This window comes from Vipera berus (genome assembly GCF_964194415.1).
Source record: "Vipera berus genome assembly, chromosome: 6".
Taxonomy (NCBI): domain Eukaryota; kingdom Metazoa; phylum Chordata; class Lepidosauria; order Squamata; family Viperidae; genus Vipera; species Vipera berus.
The window spans coordinates 72003202-72020361 of NC_138208.1; the positions used below are offsets into that span (position 1 = coordinate 72003202).

Sequence of the window (17160 nt, forward strand, 5' to 3'; positions counted from 1 at the left end):
AAGCTAAGCAGATATTTTTTTTAAAAAAAATCAAGACCTAAGACCTCTCTCTTATGTTTATGACTGAATATTAGGAAAACTATTTTTTTCCTTTTTTGCAACTTCTTTTAGCCTATTTTCCCAATGTCCATGTAGCAAAAAGGGAGCTTTCTTTCTCCCCAGATATTTTCAGATTTCAAGAATATATCCTGTTGCTGTACAGATGTTAATTTGCATGTGTGGGTGGGTGGGCATATATGCTTTTTATAATTGTAAAACAGGGTTTACTGGAATTTAAAACTTCAAAGGCATGGTAGGGAAGAATATTTCTCTTTCTCCTTTCCAAGTCATTTAAGCTGGCATGTAGAAGACAAGCTTAGTTTCCTAAGCAGCCATACTGATATTTCATGGAGAAAAGGATATAAATGTTAGAATAAGATACAGTACATGTTTTCCTCAAATGAGCATCTTCCAGATGTCCAGAGAGCATAACTACCAAAATTTTTAGACATCAGTCTTGGGCCACACTTTTTGGAAATTCTTAAGACAGAACCCCAAGACCTCTGAAAGATGCTGTGTTAATGAAGTGATATTTAAATACTAAAACTATACCAGTAAATAAAGACTACAGTAGCTGAAATCTGCTTATACTAATTTATTAAACGAAGTAGTATCTTTTCCAATAATAGAAACCAGAAACATTTTAATCTTTGACAAAACAAGAAAGTATGCTTAAAGAATATCTGTTCCTGGTTTAATTGTTTAAGCTGGTTTGTTTTAAAAGGTATTTATTTATTTTTAATTATGTAACTAAAAAGATGAAGAGACTCTCCTGGGAAATAAATTGTATAAATTGAAGAACTACATTTACAAGCCTTTCTTTGTACAAGTTGTATTGCAGTGATGCACCATAGTACATCACTATATCAATATCTTATATTTCAGTTTAATTTCTGGACTATAGTTAAATTAAAGGGAGCAAGATTATTTTCATGTCTAATTCCAATCCTAAATTGTGGTTCTGTTGTTTTGCCCAGAAGTTTTTTTTATATCAATAATCTCAGGTAATGTGGACTGTTACTATAATTTAGTTCTTAAACTGATCTTTACTTTAGCTGAGCCATTTGATATATCCTTTTAATCTACAGATTAGTCACAGCAGTAATATATAATTGAAGTAAATCATATTCCAGATAATTAACAAAATTGCTACCAAAATCATTAGCTCTGCAACAGATTTCTGAAAGACAGTGTTAAATAGGATTTTGCTCAAGCATTAAGTTAAAACTGACCAACAAGAAAATCAGGAATGTCAAACTACTCCTAAATCCTGGAAAGCCTCAAGATCATGCACAACAGTATGGTCCTGCTGGAATCCAGGTAGAGTTGTCAATTTCTGTACTGAAGTTCACTTCAGGATCTATGAATTAATTGGTTGGAGGGCCAGCAAAATGGCATAAGTTTTATCTTACAGAGTATCTGCTTTTTTAAAAAAGAAACCTGGCCAATTTTGTGTCGTTTTGTGTCATTTGGCAACCTTACTTCAGAAAAAATCTGAAGTTTTGCATAGATGTTAATTATCTGCAGGACGTGTCCTGTCCTCGTTTTCATACTGTAACTCGAGACTTTGAAAACAAGCAATACTTCAAAAGAAGATAGTCTAAAAAAAACCTTATCTCTATAACGTAATGCTCCAGCAGCTTTATGACAATGTTTAACACAGAATAATTTGTGAGTTTAATAAGAGTGAGTGACTATTAAGTGAAAAAGCACATTCAAAGCATTCCAGCCAGGCTAAGCCAAAAATAAATAAATAAAAATGATAATGTTTTGAAAACTCACACACTTACATACACACGCTGTGAGGGTGAGGCACAAACAGCATCTGTGGTTTTATTTAGTTTGATTTGGGTGAAAATGAGAAAGAAGAGCCCAACTACCTCTGAACACTGGGCCAGGCTCAAAATCAAACACTATCTCACTGGGGACAGAATGGAGGAGGGGACTGGGAGTCCGGGATTGGTATTTCCGAAGGCAGCGCATCAGCTGGTTCATAGGGGCTGTTAGAGAGAAAGAGACGGGCAGGCAGAGACAGGAAGACAGACACACAGAAGAAATGAAAGTCATGGGACATAACTGAGGTGCTTAGACTCCTATGCACAGACTGCTTATGATTTTGCAGGGCAGAAACTTGTGATTCCATTTGAAAAACAAAATACAGCATATATTCAAAAGGCTGGGAATTGGTAAGCCCCAAAGAGAGCCTACTGACCAGAATTTAAAATGACATACTAATACACGACACTTAAATGTTGGACAGAATGGGCAAAACGGTTCCAAAAGCCACAGCTCCCTAGACATACGCAACTGTCAAATGGGCAATGTAATGGGCAGCACTCATAGCTTGAAGTCATACCTGCAGTCTCAGATTTGCAAAGTAGTAGCCAGTTTGTTAGAGGTAACTGGGAAAGCGGAGATGGAGAAGCAAAATCCTCACTAAAATCTGAGTCTCTACTAAATGTTATAGTGAAGGCTTCGATTGCAAATGTATTAAAATAAGAAAGAAAACAAACAAATGTCATGGAAAGCAAAATGGCCAGCTGATTAAGGACACATGCTTTCCTGTACTGCATGGTACAGCCTGCACCATATATTCAAATGATAATAGCCAAGTCAAAGCATTAAATGACGCTTATCCTGAACAGGATCTGTAGCTATGTGTGCATGTAACATGGTGGGAAAAATATACATTTCTGCAGTTATGACTTTGGCCAAGGACATTTCTCTTTACTAGACCTGATGATAAAAATTGAAGCAACTTTTTCCAAACTGGCAAAGTTCCAGCGTTGGCTGCCCATGGATCCTGACATTACAATCTGGAGATGCCAAGCTTGAGAAGACTGCTGTAAGTTCTTAGAGTATGGGAGCAACATACATGTCCACGTTTCTTAAACATATCAAAGTAAGAGGGGCCAGAAACATGATGACTGGATTGAGGACATCTGCATTAATTAACATTCATCATTCATTCTACAGATGAATGAATTCGTAATATCATTCATATCATTCTACAGATTAAAAGCACAGAATATATAAGCATATCTTTCTTTTTCCTGCATGCTTATTATTTGGTAAGCGCCTGCAACTGATAATGCTTGCTAGGGATTCTCTTTGAAGAGTTGCTCAGAGTTGCCCCGAGTAGTTTTTCATTGATTAATTGGCCAGTTTAAATAATGGAATTTATCTAAAGATATGCAGTATATGTATATACATGAACACACACTCTAGTAGCCTGGCAATACCCAATTCTTTTTCAGCAAGAATGTACATAATATCTCCAGTTGTTATGTTTTTGAGAAATACAGGTATTTTTCTAAGATGCTCTTATTGTATGCTCTTTAAGTGGTTGATTTAGAAATTGTGCTAGCTGACAAGACTTCTTAACAAAGAATCATTTTTAATACGGCAAAATGGCAGGTTTAAACTTTTTATGGTGAAAGGAGGAAGAGGATCAGCTGAAGGCCTGTTGCCTTCTATTATCTCCGATTATCTGTTTGTTTTTTAAAAAACAAAACAAAACAAAACACTGGCTACCACTTTGCATGTTGTTCTCATCTTCCTTTCACCCACATTGAAATGTGAATCGGTGAATTTTTTTTTATAAGACGACGCTAAATGTCATGGACAAGCACATGAATTTCATTGCATTAGTTATAATTTCTCTCCCGTGTCTGTATTTTGCAAAAAAAAAGGAGGCTGTATAAAAGGGGGGGAGGCAAAGCAATGTATTGGGTGTGCAAGAGAACAAAGTAACTTACCTCCCTCGCCTCGCAACCCTTGATCTCTAATCAAGTCCTACAAACCAAAAACAAAAACTATATGCACCTTATTCATGCGTTTTGTATGTTGCTTGTCAGGAGGACTGATGATAGAGCAAAGTGTTTTTTTTCCTTTCCTTTAACTAAGAAAAGCAGACTGAAAGCAGCTGCAAAGATACAGAATACTTCACCATCAAGCTATAAAACATTTCCCTTATCTGCCAATACCTGAGCTTCCAATAAAGGCTGTTTGAGCTTTCTTGGGTCTGGAAGTGAACTATCAAGCATCAATCTGGAGGGTGGCTAGGTCTAGTAGATACTTTAAATACTGTTTTAGAGATGCAAGGTGGAAAATGAAGCCTACTGATTGGAGATACAGGGAAACAGTGATCATCCATTAGCAGTGTTAAATAGCCAAGGTGTTAGCATATGGACCAACTTCCATTAATGGAAAAGTAGCAAGCTTTTTAATAATACTGAACTATCAGGCAAAATAAAAGCAACAGTTAAGTTGGGGAGAGATAGATGTAGCATCTAATAATGCCAATCAACTGTAAGCCCTTTACTATTACTTTTTCAAAGAACTCCTATGTTCTCACTAGCTACATTACATTAGAGCAGACATGTCAAACTCGTGATGTCATGTGACGTCGCGTGACATATCGGAGCTTTTCCTCCATTGCTGGCAATGGGGTGGGCCCGGTTTCGTCATTTCATCATGGCAGTTTGACACCCCTGCATTAGAGAAACTGCAATAATTGAAGTTATGTAAATAAAAAATTATGATTCTTATAGTATGTGATGTATCAAAAGACATTCACCATGTCAAGATACACTTGCAGTTTTTATCTAGAACTATATACTATTTATATTTATTCAGCTTTGGGAGGGAAATGCTCTTTCTATAATTTTCTGTCTCTTGTTTTGAAGGCTCTTGATAGCTTGCATGCAAACTTATTTGACCTATTTGCTTATTTATGCCATCATCCACAATTTATCAAAGAGCTAGCTGTAATTTAAAAACAGGTCATGTGAACTTACCCTTAGAATCAATATCTTATTTTAAATTCAGCAACTTCAAACAGCACGATCTATTAGTATCAATACAGTATATAGGCAATATATGATCCCTAAATAGTATTTGTTTAACAGTTTAATATATGCAAGAAACTAAGAATGATTATAGGAGTTCTAAAGTAGTCTTAAATTCTAGCAATGTATATGGCTAAATCTTCTCAGGTTCAGAGGCTGGTGAGAGTGTATGTCTCTGTGATCATTTCCTGGACTAGTAAATCTTGTTTCCATTTTTCATAGCCACTATGGAAAAACAGCAAGTAGATTTTATTTGTAAATTGGAAGAAGGTACTCAGTTGTCTGTAGAATTTTTCTTAATATACCTGTCTCCAAATGTTCAGGATAAAGGATTAAATACACTAATTATAAAGACAAAGATTCATTTGGAACTTACATCGATATTGACCGGCTCTATTGTATTGATGTGCACATTGGGGGCAGATGATGAGCGATCACGTTGACCAAACTGATTTCGATGGTCTTCATCTGCTGGTCGCAATGGCTGGGGTATTGGAATGGATTTTGAAGGAGATGGACTGGGGAGAATTGGTAGGCTGAGAAAGTGAAGACATTAAAAACATATACATACACACACACACACACACACACACACACACACACATATATATATATATATGATTTGCAGGGCTTCATTTTACAGATGTGACAAAAACAATTCCTGCTGATCCGAATCTCACAGCAACTGTAAGGACGTTCCATGCAAAATGTCTATGGAGATTCTGAGTCATCCAGGTCATAGTTATCCCAAAGATGCTTTTTCACGAGGCAACTGGACTTCCTTGTTTTCCTCTGAAGATGTCTTGCTTCTCATCCAAGAAGCTTCTTCAGCTTCTTGGATGAGAAGCAAGTAGTCTTCAAACGAAAACAAAAAAAGTCCAGTTGCCTCATGAAAAAGCATATTTTGGATAACCTTCCATTCGTTTTACAGGCTTTTGACACAGGACTATGACCAGTGTACTACTCAGACTCCAGTGCAAGTTAAACTTATTCCTTCACCTGCTCAATTGTCTCACTAGAATTTCAAAATAGAATGCCCTAATGCACTAATATTCTTGCATTTGCAATCTAAGATACAAATACTTACAAGCTTATGATATACATAGATGTAAAATACAAATCCATGGGACATGAAATTTACTAGAAGTAGACCAAAATGTGGAACCAAAGCACACATTAGTCAAAAGAGAAGTTACTGAGGGGTTTTACTGGTGATTAGTATGATTTGTTGAATTAACAGGGTGGAGAGAACATATATGATAAAATATTGTGCATTCTCTGATAAAAAGAGAGAAGTTATTAGGAAACACTTTTTGGTCTGAGAAAAGGGTTTTTGTTTGGACAGTCTTCTTTAGAAATCAAATATTGTTTGATTATCAAAGTGGTGCATTTGATTGGAGATAAAGCTTATCTTGAAAAAAAAAGCCATAACTGACATATAATGTTACTCATAACTTTGACTATGTATGGAATAGGAGGACTTTTTTTAAAAAAAACTACAACTGGAATTGTATCTTAGCTATTTCATTCACCAGGCCAATATATTATATGGTCTTTGATTCCACGTATGAGACACAGTAATAGCAGGAGGCTGAAATCAAGCTTTTTTTCCTTACACTCATCTTCTACATAGTTATGATCCAGATCGCCATAGTCCTTTTTGAATGTTAGGACTGAAATGTGTGTATGTTTGCATGTATTAGTATTTGGACAGGAGTCATTTAAAGAAATAATAGAATTACAGATTATACTGGTAAGTAAAAATGATCTTTAAAAAAAGGCAATGGAAAATCACTTACATGTTGTTGCTAAGCATACTACATGGTTGTGTTCATACAGCCACCAGCGATTCTTATTAAAGGAAGGATTAACATAATACGGTTGATTTCCCTTTTAAAAAGTATTGGAAATCTAAGGAGAGTAATCCTGTACAAAAATGTGTACAGTATTTTTCAGATTTCTAGCACAGCTTAACAGAGGCATATTAAGTTCTTTTAAACCAAACAAAAAACAGATCTAAGCCAGTAATTATGAAGTTTGCTATGTGGTTACTTCAGAATTAAAGAAACAAACACAGATAAATGGTAAACTGAAGGAAATTAAAGTATTATAAAAGTCCAATAATTAGAATTGTAAATTCATAAAGATGGGCCTAAAGATATGCAAAATATTTCAAATCTGAACTATTGTAAGCTTCAAATAATCTGCTTTGACCTTACCATAATTACTCAGACACTACTCCAACCTTACTAGAAGAATCCTAACACAAATCACTCTGTTTGAGATCAGAACACGGTTTTCAGTGAAGTTTCAATAACCATGAAATGTAAACAGGAAATTCAGAAGCTGAAAACTATCTTTATTTGCACTTTTGCTTAGTTGGTGGGTCCCAGCTTAACTTATGTTGTGTTACCTACTTTGTGAAATAATGTTTTTGAATACTGTGTTCAGACTCACATGTTGTAAGAACTGGAGGGGAATCTTCTTTATTTTTATATATGTATTTCACGATGGTGTTTTCCATCCTGCTGGAAAGCCTTCTCCCATATGGAGAACTTAAATATGATTTAGATTCAGAAATACTTTGGGACATGCTTTCAGGGTTTTTTTCAAAGAAGCTCAAGGATAAATCACTTTGTTGGGACAATAGGGTTAACTGAGCTAACTAATATCTGCAAGGGGGCAGAGCTGATTAAAATGGATCATCTGATTGATCCAGCTGCCTTTCTAAAAGAGCTTGAGGGAATTTCCCAGTGATCTGAAAGGATATTTTGTTGGGCATATTGTTGACCTCTGGAATTTGCCAGCAATGAGGCAAACAAGCTGCTCAATAAAATTGTCTATGGTGTATCTCCTTGTTTGGGCCTCCAGAAAACAAAGTGGGTGAAGAGACACCTGCATAAGATGCTCAACTGTTAAGTACAAAGGTAGCAAACCACAATCTACCAAGTCAAGATTGCAAAACAGGATTTTGAACTGGGCAACTTAAAAATTAACATCTTAATATGATTAGAATAGCCAAGATTTTAAAAACGTACACAGGAGAATCTGAAAGGGCCACTGAAGGGTATGATCCAGATGCTGGTGTGGTCTCTCCTTCTTGTGATATTGGATGATGTTCAAAGAATTTGGAAACAAAAAGTAAACTGTGGAGCAAGAAAAAAATAATAACATAAGAGAAAGAAAATACTACATTACATCTGTAATGGAGATAAATTACCCCATGGACATTTTAAAGCTCTCTTTTGCCAAATGAACAAGTCTTTAAAATAATTTTATTGGTCTCAGCTTCATGGAGAACAAGATGTATAAGATAAAGGAATCTCCTCTGCTAAAGAATAAGCCAGCAGCTGAAAGGATATATGAGTTAATTACTGTATTGTTTCTCTGTATACCTGTGCTTATTAAATCACAGAAATACCATCAATAAACATTTTGTTTTTTAAGCACAGCTTCTGATTTTCTAAGACTCTTCCTCAGGTTAATCTGAAGAAAAGGCATTATTCTTTTCATAACAAATTTTTGTGCTCTAAGAATGAAAGTTAAGCTTTTCTCAGTATTTATATTAACCCTGTATTAAAACTCAGCATTTTATGCCACAAGAGTTTTAAATGCTTTATTTTATGATGTGGTGAATAAAGGCAGGATAGGAATTTTATAAATAAATAATTACATAAATGAATGTTGTCAATGTAACCCTAATTTTATACAAAGACTTTCAAATGACAACTATTGGTTTAGCAAGTCACACTTTATTGAACACAACATTTTATGGACTTGTCTGCCTTGGATTTTGTGAGCATTGCATATGAAATATAGCTGGAGTGGAATGGGTCCAATATAAATATTTTAATGATACAAAAACATGTTTGTACTTGATCCCTTTTAAATTAAAATTTGCACAACCCTTGTTATTGCTATGGTTCATTGCAGTCAGTCAGATGTTTAGTATTGTTTTATTTATATCCCATCTTTATGATTTTTATAAACAACTCAAGGCAGCAAGCAGATCTAATACTCCTCATTCCTCCTGTTTTCTCCACAATGACAACCCTATTAAATAAATTGGGATGACAGAGAGTGACTGATAGGACTTGAACTTAATTTCTAGTCTGAGGTCTTAATACTAGTCCAGGGCTTTTCAACCTTTTCACCCATTGTACCACTTTTAGGATAAGGCAATATCCGAATACCACCAGTCGCCCAGCAAGGTGTCAAAAACTTGACCAAAAAAAAGGTAAAAAAATGATAAAGTACAAGTAGTCCTCGACTTACAACAATTCGCTTAGTGACTATTCAAAGTTACAACGGTACTGAAAAAAGTGACTTATGACCATTTCTCACACTTATTACTGTTGCAGCATCCCCAGGGTCATGTTTTTATTTATTTATTTATTTTATTTTAATCCCATTTATATCCCGCCCTTCTCCGAAGACTCAGGGCGGCTTACAATTTAAGCACAAACCAGTGTGCTTAGCAATAGCCTTCATTCTATGTATATGCCTGCTTATTAGAGCTTTCGCCACCCCCAAGCGGCATTATTACAAAGTCAGCTTATTGCCCCCAACAATCTGGGTCCTCATTTTACCTACCTCGGAAGGATGGAAGGCTGAGTCAACCTTGAGCCTGGTGGGATGCAAACTTGCACTAATTGCAGGCAGCTGGTGTTACTTAAGGAGGCATTAGCCCACTGTTCTACCAAGGCTCAATGTGATTTACATTCGGATGCTTGGCAACCGATTCATACTTATGACATTCACAGTGTCCCTGGGTCATGTGATCAATGGCTGGGGGAGGCGTGGCATGGCCAGCTTATCACTCAGGTTGCCAGGGACCTGGAGGGGGGGATCCGTGGGTCTCTAGTAGAGGGGGGTGGGTGCCTTCCTTCCCCTTCCTCTCTCCCATTGTCCCTCCCACCCTCTCACGGTCCTTCCCCTCCTTCCTTCCTTCCCTCTTTGTCTCTTCCTCCTTTCCTCCCTCCCTTCCATTGTCTCTCCCTCCCTCTCACTGTCCTTCCCCTCCTTCCTTCCTTCCCTCCCTTCCATTCTCTCCCTCCCTCACTGACCTTCCCCTCCTTCCTTCCTTCCTTCCCTCCCTCCCTTCCATTGTCTCTCCCTCCCTCTCATTGTTTGTTCGTTCGTTCCTTCCTTCCTTCCTTCCCTCTTTGTCTCTTCCTTCCTTCCCTCCCTCCCTTCCAAGCAACCTGCTAGTCCAAACTACAAATACTGCACCTCACACAACCTGCCCATCTCCCATTTTCAGGCACGTACATTACGAACCGGCTACTTCTCCCAGTCATTTTTCCCCTACCAGAGCCCAGCGTTCCCGATCCTCTGTGTGTACATTGTTCTTCCCATAGCGCTCTCCAGCGCTGTCGAGAAATGCCCATTTCTGGCTGCATTGCTACTGTTATGAAGCTAGAGCGGCACCCGCAGAGGCGGCCAAGGGCAAGCAGGGCAAGGCCGTTCCTGCTCGAAAGGCAGGGTTCGGCGGCCGGCAAGGTGCTCGCGTGGGGCTTTCCCAGGGCTGGCAGGTGATGGGGAAGGAGTAGGCCGATCGCCTTACCGGTACCTGGGACTCCGATGCTCCTTCCCAGCCATGTGTGTCCCGAAGAAGCGCCGATCAGAAGTCAATCCAACTGCTGCACAACGAGTCCCTGGGGAGGGGGGCCTTGCTCTGCGCCTGCGCGCGCCCTCTGTAGGGTTTTTGCAGGCCACTGCCAAGCAGCATGCTTTCTGGCAGCAAGTGAGCGGGGAAGGAGCGGAGCGCGGGGAGGAAGTGGTGGGGGGGAGGAAGGCAACGCCGCATACCACCAGCCAGGTGCTCGCGTACCACCATCATTTGAAAAGTCCTGTACTAGATCAAACTGACTCTCAGTTATATTGCAGGCACCTCTCCTTATGGAAAAGACATCATCAGAGGACATAGTTTCCTTTTGTACTACAAAAGTTGCCATTATATTTCAGTAAATTTTCCTAGAGTTCTGCACTGGCAAACATCTATGTTTTAGAGCTAGAGCATTTAAATGCAAAGGAGTTCCAGTTACTTACTCAAGCTGATCATAATTCACACACATTAGTGGCACTTCAGTACTGCAACGCTGATGAAATTTGTAACCACAAGTCTGGCAACGGAATCCCTGGAAAAGCAACTTTCTGCAGAAATCACAAAACGCTAAAGTGAAGAATGTCTTCCGTACCTACGCCATAAAAAAGAGAAAGAGATAATGTCCTATTTTGTTAAATATGATCTTACCAAAGAAGAACTGTTTATGTTTTATTCTGATTATGGTTCATTTCAATGCTACTCTATAAATAGTACACTTGTGAAGATCATAGGTTTGTGGTTGAAACCCTGAAAGCAACAACTCAGAACCTAGAACAAATCTGGTGTATTAGTCTACAACTCCAAAAATTCCAATTAGCTTGGTCTTTGAGCATGTCGACTAGGGGAATCCTAGGACCTATAATTTAACCCTTCTAGAGAATATAAGCATCTATCTATAAGTATTATGACACCAAAGTTATGAAAAGTCCATTATGATGGCACAGTGCAAAATTCACCCTTTCGTACTTGCATTGCAATATCACACAGAAGTATTTAAAGGGAAGAATTTGCATTATGTCCTCTCTTTCCTCCTGCCAGTAGATGCCCATTGGCATCAAGTTAGGAAAGTTGCTTTAGAAACATAAAAGAATATCTGACATTATTATCGATATTACAACTTTACAGCATACTTGCTTAAAGAAGTACCGTATCATTAAATATTTGCATTTTAAAGCAAAGTACAATTTTCATTCACACAAGATAATGAGGTATTTTTCTCACCACTAATTAATTATTTGCCTTCAGGCCTAAACTAGCAAGTTCATGTTCTGACTTTCTACTGTCTTTTAATACAAGATATTTTATGAAAGAAAATGGGATCAAAGTTTGAAGAAAATCACATATACAAAATAACTCAAGTTAAAACAGTTTAACTGCTGAAGTTTTATTCAAACATTGAAGAATTCATACGATGGAAAAACAGATGATGTTACCGCTCTTTTTTGTTCTAATGTAACTCTGCCTTGGCCTATTTCCTTCTACTTCTCTGTACAGAAGCAGCCATCACTATTAAGAAATATGGGTTCTAAACACCAAATAGAACTTTAATTTATGCATATTAAAGCATACATATGTATGTATGTGGGTGTCTGTATGTATAAATACATATACAAATATTTATGAAAGCAAAATGAGATTCCATGTGTAATTTTAAATGTATCTGTCTAAACTGCAATTATCTCTTGAACCAATACAACCTAATTGTCAGGGAGAGGGAACCAGGTAAGGATTAGGGACATAAAAGTTTTGGAGAACATCAAGAATTTGACCTGAATATCATGCAGAGGCAGAATTACATTTTGCTAAATTTAAACACTATAAATTATAGTACCTCTAGATTATGTTAGCCAGATTGCAAGCAAATTGGTACCTATTTCTACCAAGCGTGACAATCTCTAATTAGGGAGTCCTTCTGGTTGCAAATTTTAAAAGAAATTGGGGAAAAATCACCCAAAAATCTTTCACAATTAATTCTGCTGTTAATTCAGCATGCAAAATGGAGACATAAGAAACTGACCCAATTCCTATTAGTTCTCAGATTAACAGGAAATATTGAAAAAATGTATTTTAACTGAATCAGTATTTAAAAATGGCTTATTTTTTTCCAGCTGTAAAGGTTAAAACAAAGAGATTTAAAAAGCATTACAATGAAGGATTCCTATCTTTAAAAATATTAGCTCCTGCTATTTATTAACTGGGGTTTTTATATTTTTCAGGGATTTAATTTAATCTTTTTAAATTGTTTTTAATTTTTGTATCGTTGTTTTAAGTACCCTGTAAACCGCCCTGAGTCCTACAGGAAAGGGTGGTATATAAATTCAATAAAATTCAAATTCAGATTCAAATTATATTTACAATGCTTTTCCAAATGCATTATTTTCACCTATATCAATGTTTCTTAAACTTTTTACTCTGTTTGTATATATTTATCAATATTTACTGTATTAAAAGTTAAAACTGATGCATTTGCAAAATATTTTCTTATTGATTCTTCTAAAAACAACAATATTAACGTATTTTTCACACAGAACTCTATATTTTAAACAAGTAAAAAATAATGAGAATAGTGACATTTTTAAAAAATGAAGCCTAATTGTATATTTCAATAAATCTCTTAATTGAACAAAAACGGGAACAACCTCTACACATTTTAATACATTTTCTAATAACTTTGAATATTTACATTTTATTTATATGAAGTTATATCTATAGATTCATTTTTTAAGTTAATGGTGAACATGGCATGTTCTCAAATTTGGACACTCTTTATTGCAGTATTCTGTAGGGCTTACTGCAGAAATTTTTTTCCAAGGGTTAGTTAAATAAAATCAGGTAGTTCTAGAAAATGAACTTTTTACCATTTAAAGTGTTGATGTAGCTTAAAAAGCTATGAAGAACTTATGTATCAAATACTTAATACTTATCCAACTCATGCACTAGTCAGTCGGGAGGACCTTCGTGATAGCTCTATTGGTGGGTCCAACTTACAATATAATAATGGCCAGAAGTAAGATTTTCTCAGTGACAGCACCTGATAATGGAACTCCCTACCAAAAGAAGCACACACCTTCAACTTTCCTTCTTTCAGAAAACCATTCACAACATGTCTATTCCCCTAGGTATTTTTCAAGATTCCCCCCCCCCAAAGATTAGTTTTCTTTGTTTCTTAGCCTGCTAGGTCATAGTATGATTGTTCTACCATAACATCCTTGTTTTGGCTGAAGTTAGTTATTGTGGTTTGTAAGCCGCATGGTGTAATCCTAAGCAACTGGAGTGTGTGAACCATGATTATGTTTCAAGAACACCTGATACTGGAAAACAAGATCATGAGTGCCCTATGACTGCAATTTGGAAAAGTTATCACAAAGAATATAAATACTTTGCTTGGAAAGTTTAAGACCAATGTGATTATTAAAAGTTGCAAAAGTCAATGAAAGAGCAGCAGATATTATAAGAGAAGACTTACAAAATTATGTGTCGTAAGAGGCACATTCTCCAAGACTTCCACATGTAGTTCTTCTCCCGTCAACCAGGAAATGTCTGTGTCCCAACCAATGGGCTTCTTTTCCCTACAGCGTAAATAAGTTCTTTGAGGTTAAATACAATTTCTAAACTCCAGTCTTAATGATGAAGATGTGCTTGTCAGAAGATGGAGACACCAAATATTTAGTATTTATTTCCCAGCCCTCTCCTCATAGAAACTTAATATAGCTCCTTTTTTTTTTAAAGGAAGCTTCATTCTGGTCAAATGACAATTTCCTCCAGAACTAAAAATGCATTAGTTTAGTGCCAGATTAGTCTCTACAGAAAACCAGAGAGAAACAATTTGGAAGCTGCTACACTACGGTGTAAAGGAGAGATCACACTGAACCATCCTCCAGTAAATCAACTAATGAATCCAGAGAATGAATTTTCTTCTCCTCCTACCAACTGCCCTCCACAATCTCATCAGCTGGTACTGGGAAGTTCTTATATTTGTGAAAGCGCCTGCTTTGAAGTACTGAAAGCTAATATTCTCAGCCACACCTGGAAACAACCCCTTTAGCATTTTTTCTCTCAAGTGATCACCACCCACAAAGCCACACTACAATCAAACCATACCCATCCTGTATACGGTAAACAGCACAGCACTCTGGGATAAGACCTCGCATCATCAAAGCTTTCTTTAGACTCTCCCGGACTGTTACTCCACATCGTGCTGGAACCTACAAAGTTTTTTTTAAAAAAAATCACTGCTTTAGGTTTCAGTGCAGTATCATGGGAGATATTTCTAAACTCTAAAAAAAAATGTACTCTCTCGAAATTTACGTATTTTAATGTTTACAAACTTTAAGAATTCTGCTGAAACAGACCAAGCAGTGTTTAGGAATCTACTGGTTCTGAATATAAAGAATCAAAATCTTTCTGTCATGGATAACAGATACTGAAAAATCTCTCTTGAGAATATGCCAGATCTTAACAATTGTGTGAGCTCCTTAGAATGCTTCCTGAAGATGGTTTACAAAAACTCCCAAAGCGTAATTATTGCCAATCAGTATCATTACTATAACGTATACATTTCCCAAAGTTCTTAAATATTCCTGTAGTACACATCAAATGATATGGCTGACATTTCAGACAAATATCCTTTTAAGAGACTTGTGTTCATTTCTTTCCCTCTTACTTATAACATTAAAATATATTAATTGTCTTATGATACATTTTTCTTCAGTTCTGCTGGAACACAAAATAACTAGAAACCATCATCCTGTAAACCATTTTGCAAACAAAACAAAGCAAAACAAAACAAACCCCCTGTCATTATCACTATTTACATATATTTGTTCTGAAGCTATTTTATTTATTCAAGAAAAAAACCAGCTGGGTGATTCTGAATGGAATTAAGGATTAAACAAGAGTCTTATTCTTGAGGAAAATGGAACATACTTGTATTCAGATGTCAGTCCTACATACATTTGACTGAACTCTTGAGACAAAATAAATTCAGGAGAAAATATGTTAATCTGAAAACTTTGCAAAATTTTGTTGTGAACAGGCATTTGCCAGTTTATAATAAAAATTGTTTAGTTGCCGCTAACTGGAAACTGTTGAGAATGTGAGGAAAGAAAATATTTTTATGTAACTGTAGCAATAATCTTTTTATTCTTCTATACCTGTTCAAAAGATTATTTTCCTTTAAATAGTTTCCTTCATTTTGAAAATTCCAAACCCTTTTGCTCGAATTTTAAAATATTCGCTATAGGAAAGAATACTATAACACACATGCACACGAATATACAAATAGTATGAATAAAATACCTAAATGGCCACATTGTTGTAAAAGATATAAAATACAGAGCATAATATGAAAGGAAGAGGGTTTCTAAAATCTGAGAGAGGATCTTTCCCTATCCATCTGGATTTTTATTAATATTCTGGATCTAGTCCTTCATTAATCTAAACTGAAGGACAAATTGTAAACATTTTATCTTTAATGCTTTACCAGAATTTTATTTATCTCTAAAGGCCCATTTGCAGCAATGGGACAATCAAGAGATAACTAGGCTGCACACTTATGAATCAGAGTAGATTGCCCGTTAGGACTTAAATTTTGTATACTGTATACTTATTTACATAATTATGAAGACTGAGATTTCTACCCTAACTTTGAATAGCACCAAACGGATAGGATGTTCAGAAGATAAAAGGAGAAGAAAAGCTAACAATGCTGTCCTGCTGTTGTAGTTTCAATCACTTGTTCCAGACATAAATTCCTCTGAGGTATGTTGGCTATATAGAGCTCACACCCATCTACATGCAAAACATAACTTACAAGGATTGAAATCTTAACAGCTGAGGTTCCAATACAAAGCTACTGGAAACAAAACATTTTTTATTTATTTTTTTAAAAAAGTAAGTTTCCTAGAACCATTTACCCTCAGTCTGCCTGCCCTACTGATTGCATCTTTCCTATTAGTACGTGATTCTGCTACTGTCATGCCCTAAGCCAAGAAACGCACATGGTGATTCTTCCAAGTGGACCTCTTTATTGTTTCACACCAATGGAATGAATCTTGCCAGACTGAGCACTCTACTGCCGGCATCTATAACAGGGGTCTGCAACCTTGACAACTGTAAGGCTTGTGGACTTCAGCTCCCAGAATTCGGGGAGCTGAAATCTACAAGCCTTAAAGTTGGCAAGGTTGGAGATCCTTGATCTATAATATACTCTGTGAAGTATTAGGGAAGGGCTATCTTTACCCTCTCTCTCACACACATAATATCTAGACTGAGTTGCCTCTTACTTTTCTGGAGGGCATCTCCTCCTCCTGGGAATCCACCTCCTTACTACATGCCATCATAGCTACTACTATATATGGCCTTCTTCTAGGGGACAAGAGAAGAATCTTGCGCTGGGAACAGCAATGGTATATGCAAAGTATTGCAGAAGACAGTACTAACAGTATGCTGCATAGACAATTTTCTAATGCTCAGGAAATTGTTTGTGCACTGCAATTGCAAAATACCCTTCTTAGTAATTAGTTTTGGCACATCTTCCCTTCTTAGCTTTTATTTTAGATACTAGTAAGAAACAAATTTTAATCTGGAAAAACAACTATTACATCACAAAGTATACACATCATATACCTGAATATACATCAGTTTTTTGAGAATTGTTTTGTC

At 36.4% G+C, this 17160-nt stretch overlaps 1 protein-coding gene across 2 annotated transcripts in view; it reads right to left on the reverse strand.

Moving 5' to 3' along the window:
- The window catches only part of BRAF (B-Raf proto-oncogene, serine/threonine kinase), a 57164-nt gene that overhangs the window by 18294 nt on the left and 21710 nt on the right, over positions 1-17160 (reverse strand). Inside the window, exons 4-10 of one of the 2 annotated variants that reach the window (XM_081331157.1) lie at positions 14599-14702; positions 13964-14066; positions 10941-11089; positions 7928-8035; positions 5266-5425; positions 3798-3834; positions 1920-2039 (exon numbers count right to left, since the gene is read on the reverse strand). In XM_081331157.1, the coding sequence (XP_081187283.1) occupies positions 1920-2039; positions 3798-3834; positions 5266-5425; positions 7928-8035; positions 10941-11089; positions 13964-14066; positions 14599-14702 (781 nt within the window). The remainder of the gene's footprint in view (positions 1-1919; positions 2040-3797; positions 3835-5265; positions 5426-7927; positions 8036-10940; positions 11090-13963; positions 14067-14598; positions 14703-17160) is intronic. The other variant, XM_081331156.1, reaches the window with a different exon arrangement.